Raw genomic sequence first — 13644 nt, forward strand, 5'->3', positions numbered from 1 at the left:
AACAAGACCTTTCTGTAATTAAAATTAGTTACTTAGTGTTGATTTTGTCCTATTTGTATTGTATTGTATAGTATATCTATCTAAAATAAGTTAACACATTTTATAGCCCTCTTCAAATGAGTTTAGTTATTCTATGAAAAATATTTCACAGTTAATAGTTCTATCTTTTATTCTCTTAGATATATGATACTTTTCACAGAATAAATCATTTCAATTTTTATACAGACTGCTATATAATACATTTCTTAATATAAGATTGATGAAGAACTGAGCAAAATAATGTGAGCAAATTTTTAAAAAATCAGGATAAAAATGTATAATATTCACAGATATAAAAACTATATACAATATATTTTTTCTAGCATATGCTGATTCTTATCTCAACTCTAGAAGAACAATTGCATCATCATCAGTTTTCAATTAACAATTTGTGCAAATTGAAAGTTTATTAGTCATGATCTTATACATAATCATTAAAAAAGCTAACGGTTTCTTTTTTTAGTTTCTGTATCAAACAATGATATTTATTTTAAAAAAATATGTTCATAAACAAACAAGTGATTACTCTACATCTCATCAGTTTATGTGGTCACTGTTAAGACTGACAATAATTTTCAAATTAAATAAGTCACACTCTATCAAACAAATCACATTAAATTTAAATATAAAGTAGCTATAAAAAAAATTAAAAAGTTGTATTTTAAATATTAACAATTCTGACTATATTTTATTATTTTTTTAAGGAAACTTTAACAAAAGAATATAAAAACTTTTTACATTACACAACTTTACCATTATGAATGTATTAACAAGAAAATCATTTTCATTAAACAAGTGAATAAATTTCTTTTTGAAAATCCAATATGAATAATCAATGACCTACTTATAAATATACTAGGAACATTAAAAAAATAACAATTCCTAAAAGTCTATTTATAGTAAATGTACTAATATTTCTGCAATATAATTAATTTTTCACTATTTGAAAATTTAGCAATTAAAATTACTTTTTGGAATATTAAATTTTTATATTATATTTCAGTGGCAAATTCTAATATATATATTTTTTTCATTATAAAACATGAACAATGATGGATACATAATTTAACTTTTTGCTATCTACAATCTTCAAAAGCTTTTCCAAGATTTTGCTTTTTTCATTTTTTTTAGTTCTCTTAAAGCCCTTTTAGCTGCAGTACATTTTGCAATACGCTTATTTCTTCCAATGCCCACAAACTGACCTTTACCAAAAACTTCAACTCGGACTCTGACTTTTCCACTCATTGTCATTTCAGCTCTCCTGCAAAAAAATTATTTGCATTTACATTTAAATAACCATCAGCTTTGATTATAAAAATAAATGAAATAGCATTTTTTTAAAATATTGCTAATTCTTTTAAGTGTTAATTTAATAAAGATTACATAGTGTACATAAATATACTAAAATAATGTACTTTATGTTATAATTTTTTTGAAGAATTGAAGAAACTCGTTACCATATTCAAAATTCCAAAACAAACTGTTACAGAAAATAAAGTATTCATTAAAAAAGAAATACTTTCAGATTAATTTAGTTGCATTAATTCCTCAAGTAGAATTTAAATGTAATTTTAAAAGAGTATAAAATTCACAGATTAGAGAGACCAGATAGCTGACTCTCACAGACCTCTATAGTAGCTGAAAATTTACACTCAGCTATCAGAACCAGTATCAGATAAGATTTTTTTTTAATATTAAGCACATAACTTAGTATTTTTAATACATAGATACAAACTGATATAAGTTATGCTTAATATTACAAAATTAAAAACTTTACACATGAAAATACATTTCATCTAAATATAATTTGAATGTATAATGACAATGATAGCATTGCAAACACTTTTCTACCATAAAATTATCCGTTAACATTAGAATAACTTACAATTATACTGAAATTTTAGAATATAATTAAAAATGAAATACAAATTATAAGTTTAATTTTTTTACTTTTGAATATAAAAATTAAAATATTCATAAACAGTTAAAGTAAATAAAAACTGTAATTTAAGAATAAATAATTTAAAAAGCATGTGATATATCTGTGCATACATGGATTTTGCCAGTAAGTAGAAAAATCTGTTATCTAGCAACAAACTCCAAGTGACATGTAGATCTTGTGTATCATAAATGTTAATTATTTTAGTATACTTAGTATGCTAAATTATATAATATATAATTGCTCTATAAATCTAAGCTAAGAGTACAGTGTCAATTTCCATAATTAAAATGGGATTTTTCACATTGTTTGAACTGTTGATTCTAATGCCCACTGTAATAGTAAATTGGGATGTTAGCTAGATCCCTTTAGTAGCTGAAACATAATGCTCTTTGATCATCATAGATAAGTCAATATGGAGTCACATGGAGTCAATATAATAAAAACTATCTGCATCTTTGACTAATTTTATCATGTTTATCTGCATCTTCAACTTTTTTCTTTCTTAAAATTTGCCTCATAGCGAAATCTCCTAACACCTATGAATCCTGTAAATACAATCTTAAAATCAAAACTAGAAGCTTGCCCATGACAGGATATTCTACTGTATTTTCACAGAATGATTGACATGCAGGTCTATCCAGGGAAAACCAGGAAATCAGATATTTCCATATGATAAAAACTGGCATGCCAGTTTATCCCAAGGGAATACAGGCATGTCGGTTTGAGTGAGGTTATACATTCCTCTATAGAGAGCACATTAAAAAAAATGAACGAGTTATGTCACATAAAAACAAATGAGTTTTTATTCTAAAACTGTGAAACTATCAGCATTACATCAAAAACTATGATTATATGTTTAATTTCTTCATTTTGTCTTCTTTCTAAAGATGTAAAATACTCTTGAAATTCTGAAAATGCTTTATTTGTTGGTATTTTATTATTTGATTCAAAAATGCAAAAATTAAATTTAAGACTCTCTGTAAATTNAGTTTTGAATCCCAGAAACTGAAGATTCTTCTATAAAAATTGTTTTTTTTTTACTTAATTCCATTAGAATTTTATATATTAAAATATTTAAAATAAAATATTCTATAGAACACGTTTAATTAAAGCATAAATTTCCTACTAAACACTAAGAAAATTGACCAGTTATCATGAAAATTAACATTGGAATGGATAGAAAGGATTTGTGTAAAGAAGAAAAACAATTTTTTATTTATTTTTTTAAAAATATTTTTTAAAGAATTTACAAATAGTAATTTAAAGTTATTAAGAATTGTATCGAGTGAAGTGATTTTGAAATATGTTAAGAAAAATACAAAGATGTCTTCAACGTTGTTGTTGAAAACCCCTCAGGCTCTGTATATTCTCTGATATACTGTTGTATGGTGCAGAAAGGTTTCTGCAGTAGCAATATCGAAAAGGAATAGGAAACATGCGATTTCTAGCCAAAAAAAAATAAAAAAAAATTTTCTTTCCAGAGGGTTGCCATGGGAAACATATCACATGACATTATCAGACACTAACCCCCCTCTTTCTTATTGTCAAAATTTTTACTTATCACAATAACTTGCTTCTTTTTAAATTAAATTGTTTTTGAAATTTAAATTAATATGTATTAATTAACCTATTTTTTTATTTGTAACTTTATTACTTTCGGATTAGGACCCTATGGCCTGGGGGCCCTGGGCCAGGGCTCCGTAGCCCCTGCCCTAAAGACGGCACTGGCTACAAAATGTAAAGCAATGTTTGCAACATTCACATTTCATATAACTTATTGGTTTTTGGAAAAATTACAAAAACATCCAGTAATTCAGCATTTTCAATAATCCTGTACTACACTGGTTCTATAGGTGCTAGATTAATGAACTTCTATTGTTTTAATGAGATGATCTTTAGTTTTGATTTCATTAGAAAAATAGCAGAAAGTAATGCTGCTGTGAACAAGGATGAACCATTGTATAATCATGCCAGAGTTATTGTTTAAAATGGATATAATTATTTTGGTCCTCAAAATTTACTTTATAGCAATGAAAAAAACAAATGAGCTTATTAAAATGATAATTATTGTATCCAGTGTCTTAACTGTCAATTGAGACTAATTGCTCATCAAAAATGACCATAAAAATTCATCTTTAGTTGGAAGACTAACAAATGATTAAATTCACAATCAGTTTCTAAACATTTCTTTGAAATGGCATCAATATATACAGTAAAGAGTTACTACAAATTTTGCAGCTTTCAAGATACAGGTTTAAATAGGAGTCTCTAATAAGGTCAATTAAAGCATGGATTGACATGCAGAAAATGAATAGATGAGAACTAAAGGAAATGTATGTATATGTGTCTTTCACAGTTTTGGAAAATATACCATGAACAAAAATTTTTCAATTTTCTAAAGATGCTCTTTGTAAGTTTGAACAAATGAAAAATTGATTGAGAAGTTCATAGCTGCAAGTTAAAATCAACAGATAGCCCATAGGTTATCCACAAGAAATAATAGTATATTATTTCTTGTGGATAACCTATTATTTAATTTAACTGTTTATTATTTAATTGGGATATTATTTAATTTAACTGTTTCATACACTTATTACTCATAGAAGACAGTTCTTTGTAATTTTAGAATGACTTTTCAAATAATAATTTCATTAAAATTAATTATAACATTTATTTTTTTTTCATTATTATTCTATGGAAAAAGTTCAAATATAAACTTACTCAAATTTAGCTGTTTGTGGTTCCATTTCAAGAAGTTCTCTAATTGGAGATTTTGGAACATGGGTACTGAAGAATTCTAAAATATATATTACATGACATGAGTGATAATCGACTACAATTAATATTTACTATAAAGATCTGAAAATAAAGATATATAAATATACCAATTTCAGGTTTCATCATTGCATAATATACTCTCCATACACAATCTAAGGACATCCCACTATCAAGATATATCGCTCCAGCAACTGATTCAAATACATCTCCTAATGCTTTAGGCACTTCAACTTCTTCTGCTTCTTCACATTCTTCTTCTTCTAAATAATAATTCTGAAGATATTTTGAAAACTATTATTAATTAAATAATAAATTAAATGCTCTTTGTATAGAATTTAAAATCTTTTATAACTGGAAAAAATTAACGAAATTTGTTAAGTATACAAACAAAAATTGTATTCTGCCCTTTTTAAAACAACAAAAATAATCTACATATCATAGAAAATGTTAATTATTTTAGTATACTTAGTATGCTAAATTATATAATATATAATTGCTCTATAAATCTAAGCTAAGAGTACAGTGTCAATTTCCATAATTAAAATGGGATTTTTCACATTGTTTGAACTGTTGATTCTAATGCCCACTGTAATAGTAAATTGGGATGTTAGCTAGATCCCTTTAGTAGCTGAAACATAATGCTCTTTGATCATCATAGATAAGTCAATATGGAGTCACATGGAGTCAATATAATAAAAACTATCTGCATCTTTGACTAATTTTATCATGTTTATCTGCATCTTCAACTTTTTTCTTTCTTAAAATTTGCCTCATAGCGAAATCTCCTAACACCTATGAATCCTGTAAATACAATCTTAAAATCAAAACTAGAAGCTTGCCCATGACAGGATATTCTACTGTATTTTCACAGAATGATTGACATGCAGGTCTATCCAGGGAAAACCAGGAAATCAGATATTTCCATATGATAAAAACTGGCATGCCAGTTTATCCCAAGGGAATACAGGCATGTCGGTTTGAGTGAGGTTATACATTCCTCTATAGAGGGCACATTAAAAAAAATGAACGAGTTATGTCACATAAAAACAAATGAGTTTTTATTCTAAAACTGTGAAACTATCAGCATTACATCAAAAACTATGATTATATGTTTAATTTCTTCATTTTGTCTTCTTTCTAAAGATGTAAAATACTCTTGAAATTCTGAAAATGCTTTATTTGTTGGTATTTTATTATTTGATTCAAAAATGCAAAAATTAAATTTAAGACTCTCTGTAAATTATCTCAACTTACATGATTAACACTGGCTTTGTGTGAAATTTGAGAGAAAGATGTTATTTTTAAGGTTGGGGTAGATGATCAGTGTAGCACACACTGAGTACTCTTGTATAGTATAAGTATATCTCTTCTGTTATAAATAAATAAAGGACTTAAAAAAATCAGCAATTTTATTTTTTAAAGTACCTTCCTTTATGAAGCTTTTTAGAATTACATATATATTTTAAGTTCATTCATGTTTTTGCAGTTTTTCAATTAATCTTAACACAGTACAATAATACACTATATCATCTTCAATCTGATTAGTGTGTGAATAAATAAGTCAGAAGCATACAGAAGTGTGCACTGTTACAAACAGTGCAGTCTTTAGAACGTATGGGGCCCCTTAATGAAACAGAAACAATAGTATATTACAGACCTATGGATGCATTATTTGTTTCCTCCCATGGAGTATATGCAATTTTTCACCTCCCTTGGCCAGGAAGTGGAATTTTCTTTCCGCACAGCAAAAAGAAAGTACCATTTTCGGCCAAGGTGTGGTGAATAAGAAGCATCTAAAATTTTATAAGTTTGCTTAGTTTTAAGATCATTTTTAACTATGTATAGGAGAAATAAAGTATTTGATATTTTTAATAATTTTTTTTATTTTAATTAACTTTCAATGTAATTATATTAATATGTATTAATTAACCTATTTTTTTATTTGTAACTTTATTACTTTCGGATTAGGACCCTATGGCCTGGGGGCCCTGGGCCAGGGCTCCGTAGCCCCTGCCCTAAAGACGGCACTGGCTACAAAATGTAAAGCAATGTTTGCAACATTCACATTTCATATAACTTATTGGTTTTTGGAAAAATTACAAAAACATCCAGTAATTCAGCATTTTCAATAATCCTGTACTACACTGGTTCTATAGGTGCTAGATNTGTTAACTTTTTGCCAATAGATGGCACCACATGTAAATCAGTAAATGGAATGTAGATAGAAATTAATTGATTTACAGAAATCAAATAGATATTTTGGGATGGAATGTATGGCATAATCTAAGTTAGAAGTAAGAAAATGTAATTGTAGTTTCATAGCAATTGGTCGAACAGCCTAGGATTGTATAGCAAACATCCCCTTCATTTATCTATACTAATTAGTGTTGCAACGAATAGTATATTCGGCCAAACTATTCGGCTTGATTAACACACGTACGAAAATTGGTGCGCAAATTGCATTATGGCAAGGACCCTGTTCTCTATTGGCCCACTGTCACTACGCTTTGCCAATTGCGTTAATTCTTGACAGTTGTAGAAGACAGACGTCGTGGTAGCATCATGGCAGTATGTGATAAATGATGATATCAAATGTGAATAACAATGAAATGACCTACATGTGTAAATAACGGAAGACGAACAGAGAAGGACTGCAAAGTGAAAATGTGAAAATAAATATGAAATTGAGTTGATAACATAATGAAACAAACTAGGCAGCTTATTGGCGTGAATGCCAATGCCAAATGATTGTTGTCATAGACTTCGGAAAGCTAAATGCTTGTAATGAAAGTCACTTAAAATGCACGGGTGAAAGCCTGTGGCCGTTCGAGCTACCAAGCTGTCTCGAATATGTGAAATCATAACTGTGACTTATACCGACATTGTATCTGTCTCTTTTCTCCATTATCACCAGGCTATGAGTCACGTAATTATAAAATAGAAAAACTATGACGGAAGAGTGACGAATCGAAAGTATCGTCAGTGCATATTATGATGTATGCATAGGCATATGTGGACTAGAGAGATGGAAGAAAGAGAAAGGAAAGAGCAAAGACGAGCAATTAAAAAGGATAGGCAGGGTCAGACCCTCAGATGCGTGCGACGATTCTCGAACGAATAAGGTGTGTACGTGTGCTGATCTTTGTACTTATAAATTGTGAATACATGTGACTAATATTATTTTTTTTAATTTTGTGCATGTTATAAGTTATAAATAAATATATACAAACAACACTAACCCAACAACATTAAATCTAAATACCAAAATGATTAATTTACTGTGTTTTTGTTATTTATTACTCATGTTTTTAGGTATTCTGTATTCGGCTGAATAGTGATTAAATATTCGGTATTCGGCTGAATAGCGAAAAATAGGCCGAATACCAAATAGATAACATTCTTTCGCACCCATCTTGTACAAAATTTGGAGTATCTGTGGTGATGTGTGACATTAACTATGCAATATTTGAAATTGGATTTAACAAAGTACCAAATAACAAAACAACAACAGTAATATCCAGCAAATAATACACTTTACTAAATAAAAACAAACAAGCAAAAATATCATCAAGTTGAAAAGAAGTTAAACATATATGAAAATTCAAACATCACTTTAAACAAAATGGAATAATTAGTTCATTGGTGGAAAATGTGGACATCAACAATAATGTCAAATAAATATTATAAAAATTTTTTAAACTTAAGATTTAAATTATAGGTGTACTTCAAAGATGGATCACCATGCTTTATTGCAGTGTTCCAAATAATAGCTTTGTAAATTTGAATTTCTCCAAATGTTTCAGATTGGTCCAGTCCCTAATTAGGTGTATGAGACTAGCTTCATTGAGAAGTACACCATTTTTGATTGCAAATGCTAATGCTATGTTCAGCAGACTCTTTTGGATAAAATAAAAATGCTCCTTGATATGAATGTTAAGAAAATGAGCCATTGCTCTGATGTAGACTTTATTNGTACAGTAGAAGAATAAAAAATTTTAGAAATGTGTTAGATTGGTCACTTGGTGTAATAAACCCTTATCTAAGATAACCTTTGTAATTATATAAATCAAATACTATAATATAACAAACATTAAAACAAAAACCATAGAAACAGTTTGGTTATTTTAACCTACCATTCTCATATTTATTGCGACACTTGGATGGTGCAAAATTGCAAAAAATTCACTGGTTAAGTAGACACCAAATCTTAAATTTTTTAAGATATATTTTTTCCGAATATTAATTCTGAGTAACTGAACCATTCACAGCCAAATATCAAATGGTAATCTACTAATGAATCAAAATTCGCAAAAAAATGACCAAATATTTAAACTGGAGAACCACTTAACCCTTGAGAACCAATTAAAACATATTTTGTGCTNGACGAGTCGGGACAAGTTTCTCGACTCTGACCACGGTCGGATTAACCGGAGTGACGGACTAGCCGAGGGCAGACTAGAGGGGTTCTACTGTATTAATATATCATAGTATGTGTACACAATACACACAAAGCTGTATCAAAATTATAAGAAGCAATTATATAATTGTACTTTAATTCCATGTTCTTAAATTTGAAAAAAATCTGCAAAATTCAATGCAATATTAATCACTGTTTAATATTTAACATAAATGAACTTTAAATTTATTAGTTATTAATAAATTTAAATACATTTATGCTACAGCTAAATACAGTAATTCACTATATTTTTATACTGTATGGCCAACAAAAGAACTTGTGAATAATGTGTGTGCAGTTTGGTGATACCACAAGTTGTTGGTGTAACAAGCGAGTCAGGCACCAACAAAGTATAGTATCAGCTAGTTAGTGTTACTTAAACAATGTCCTGATAACTGGAAATGTCTTACACTGCAGAACAGAAAATTTTTCTAGTGAAAAATTATATAACAAAAAAATTAACAAAAACTAGCAGATTAGTCCAACATTGCTTGAGCAAAAAATAACAGCAGCAAAGATTAAGATTATTAGATTATTTTGTACTTCCAACCCTTCTATTATATTATATTATATTATAGTATTTGATTTATATTTACAAAGGTTATCTTACACCAAGTTCCCAATCTAAACATTTTAAAAATTCTTTTAGTTGTGTACAGTAGAAGAATAAAAAATTTTAGAAATGTGTTAGATTGGTCACTTGGTGTAATAAACCCTTATCTAAGATAACCTTTGTAATTATATAAATCAAATACTATAATATAACAAACATTAAAACAAAAACCATAGAAACAGTTTGGTTATTTTAACCTACCATTCTCATATTTATTGCGACACTTGGATGGTGCAAAATTGCAAAAAATTCACTGGTTAAGTAGACACCAAATCTTAAATTTTTTAAGATATATTTTTTCCGAATATTAATTCTGAGTAACTGAACCATTCACAGCCAAATATCAAATGGTAATCTACTAATGAATCAAAATTCGCAAAAAAATGACCAAATATTTAAACTGGAGAACCACTTAACCCTTGAGAACCAATTAAAACATATTTTGTGCTTGCCAGTAACCTTATATTATATAATTTTCGTATTCAAATGCCACCATACCACTGGTCTGACAGAAAGAAGGGACTTTTGAATGATCTGCCAAGGGGATGCATCCCAGAAAGACTTTTATGGGATGCTGGATCCTATTTAAGTGTTACTAACATAAAGAAAACCAGTGAAACTCCACATGGCCAGCCCGTTGGCCATGCCCAAACCCACAACTAACTAAGTACTAGAGTTTGGTGGTTTTATGCACTTGGCTATTGGAGGGTACTTATTAAAATTAAGAAATTACTGTTCAGAAATGAAAAAAACCAAGTTATTAGATGTGGAAAATTTAATAGTTATAGATTTTAATGTAACACTTTTGATTCCATGCAGGCAAATGCTATGTGCTACCTGACGCAGTATTGATATAGTGTAACTATTTCACACTATATCATTGTCGTAGTAATTAAGTAAATATATATATTTTTAAAAATTATATCCTTTTTTTTATAAGAATTATATTTAGTTTATTATTTTGTTAACTTTTTGCCAATAGATGGCACCACATGTAAATCAGTAAATGGAATGTAGATAGAAATTAATTGATTTACAGAAATCAAATAGATATTTTGGGATGGAATGTATGGCATAATCTAAGTTAGAAGTAAGAAAATGTAATTGTAGTTTCATAGCAATTGGTCGAACAGCCTAGGATTGTATAGCAAACATCCCCTTCATTTATCTATACTAATTAGTGTTGCAACGAATAGTATATTCGGCCAAACTATTCGGCTTGATTAACACACGTACGAAAATTGGTGTGCAAATTGCATTATGGCAAGGACCCTGTTCTCTATTGGCCCACTATCACTACGCTTTGCCAATTGCGTTAATTCTTGACAGTTGTAGAAGACAGACGTCGTGGTAGCATCATGGCAGTATGTGATAAATGATGATATCAAATGTGAATAACAATGAAATGACCTACACGTGTAAATAACGGAAGACAAACAGAGAAGGACTGCAAAGTGAAAATGTGAAAATAAATATGAAATTGAGTTGATAACATAATGAAACAAACTAGGCAGCTTATTGGCGTGAATGCCAATGCCAAATGATTGTTGTCATAGACTTCGGAAAGCTAAATGCTTGTAATGAAAGTCACTTAAAATGCACGGGTGAAAGCCTGTGGCCGTTCGAGCTACCAAGCTGTCTCGAATATGTGAAATCATAACTGTGACTTATACCGACATTGTATCTGTCTCTTTTCTCCATTATCACCAGGCTATGAGTCACGTAATTATAAAATAGAAAAACTATGACGGAAGAGTGACGAATCGAAAGTATCGTCAGTGCATATTATGATGTATGCATAGGCATATGTGGACTAGAGAGATGGAAGAAAGAGAAAGGAAAGAGCAAAGACGAGCAATTAAAAAGGATAGGCAGGGTCAGACCCTCAGATGCGTGCGACGATTCTCGAACGAATAAGGTGTGTACGTGTGCTGATCTTTGTACTTATAAATTGTGAATACATGTGACTAATATTATTTTTTTTAATTTTGTGCATGTTATAAGTTATAAATAAATACATACAAACAACACTAACCCAACAACATTAAATCTAAATACCAAAATGATTAATTTACTGTGTTTTTGTTATTTATTACTCCTGTTTTTAGGTATTCTGTATTCGGCTGAATAGTGATTAAATATTCGGTATTCGGCTGAATAGCGAAAAATAGGCCGAATACCAAATAGATAACATTCTTTCGCACCCATCTTGTACAAAATTTGGAGTATCTGTGGTGATGTGTGACATTAACTATGCAATATTTGAAATTGGATTTAACAAAGTACCAAATAACAAAACAACAACAGTAATATCCAGCAAATAATACACTTTACTAAATAAAAACAAACAAGCAAAAATATCATCAAGTTGAAAAGAAGTTAAACATATATGAAAATTCAAACATCACTTTAAACAAAATGGAATAATTAGTTCATTGGTGGAAAATGTGGACATCAACAATAATGTCAAATAAATATTATAAAAATTTTTTAAACTTAAGATTTAAATTATAGGTGTACTTCAAAGATGGATCACCATGCTTTATTGCAGTGTTCCAAATAATAGCTTTGTAAATTTGAATTTCTCCAAATGTTTCAGATTGGTCCAGTCCCTAATTAGGTGTATGAGACTAGCTTCATTGAGAAGTACACCATTTTTGATTGCAAATGCTAATGCTATGTTCAGCAGACTCTTTTGGATAAAATAAAAATGCTCCTTGATATGAATGTTAAGAAAATGAGCCATTGCTCTGATGTAGACTTTATTACTGTATTTTCACAGAATGACTGGCATGCCTGTCTATCCAGAAGAGACCATAAAATCAGATATTTCCGCATGGTAAAAACTGGCATGCCGGTTTATCCCAGGGAAATACCGGCATGCCAGTTTAAGTGAGGTTATACATTCCTCTATAGAGGGCACATTAAAAAAAACCAAACGCGTTACGTCATGTAAAAACAAACAAGTTTTTATCCTAAAACTGTGAAACTGTCAGCATTAAAAACTATGATTATATGTTTTATTTCTTCATTTTGTCTTCTCTATAACAACATAAAAAAGCACTTTTGTAATTCCATGAGTATTTTGTGTGTATGTTATTGTTATTTGATTCAAAAATGCAAAAATAAACATATTAAATTTAAGAAACTCACTGTAAATTATCTCACATAGATTAACATTGCTTTGTGTGAAATTTGAGAGGAAGATGTTATTCTTAAGGTCAGGTTGTTATTTTATTGTACTGGGAAGAATGTTTTCTTTAATGTTTAATTATCAACTAGTTTTGTTAGATCTGATTAATTTTATATTTTAGTCACAGTTTAACCAACATGCTGGTAACCTTGGAGTTTCCAACATGCTGGTCATTCTGTGAAAATATGGTATTTGTTTTTATTATTATTGATTAAACTAAATTTAGTCTTAGCAATGGCTTGTTCTGTTAACATGCATATCATGAAGCCAGTCTCATATACTGCAATAAATTACAGAAATGCCAAGATGTTCTCTAAAACATGGTGGTTTGTCTTTCAAGAACATCTATAATTTAAATCTTAAGTTTAAAAAAATTTTGTAATATCAATTTCATGTCATTGTTGAAGTCTGCCCTTTCCATCAATGAAATAATTATTCCATTTTGTTTAAAGTGATGTTCAAATTATCATATTTACAATCCAAATTCTTGGACTCCTTCAACTGTAAATACACTGCTGGCCACTAAAATTGCAACATGAAGGAAGGAATGATCGTATGAATGTCAAAATCATATGAAAGGAAGAAGAGGTTGGGATATGCAAATGATTAGTATTACAGCGCAT

General features: G+C 29.2%; 1 protein-coding gene across 1 annotated transcript in view; it reads right to left on the minus strand.

Annotated features, from left to right (window-relative positions):
- Nucleotides 1-704: 704 nt before the first annotated feature.
- LOC111621944 (endoribonuclease Dicer-like) overlaps nucleotides 705-13644 on the minus strand; it is a 132753-nt gene continuing 119813 nt past the window's right edge. Inside the window, exons 12-14 of the mRNA XM_023364196.1 lie at nucleotides 4867-5032; nucleotides 4703-4778; nucleotides 705-1300 (exon numbers count right to left, since the gene is read on the minus strand). Coding sequence (XP_023219964.1) covers nucleotides 1129-1300; nucleotides 4703-4778; nucleotides 4867-5032 — 414 coding nt within the window. The 3' untranslated portion in view covers nucleotides 705-1128. The remainder of the gene's footprint in view (nucleotides 1301-4702; nucleotides 4779-4866; nucleotides 5033-13644) is intronic.

Source organism: Centruroides sculpturatus, unplaced genomic scaffold (genome assembly GCF_000671375.1).
Source record: "Centruroides sculpturatus isolate CEXI.00-Female unplaced genomic scaffold, Cexi_2.0 scaffold31, whole genome shotgun sequence".
NCBI lineage: Eukaryota > Metazoa > Arthropoda > Arachnida > Scorpiones > Buthidae > Centruroides > Centruroides sculpturatus.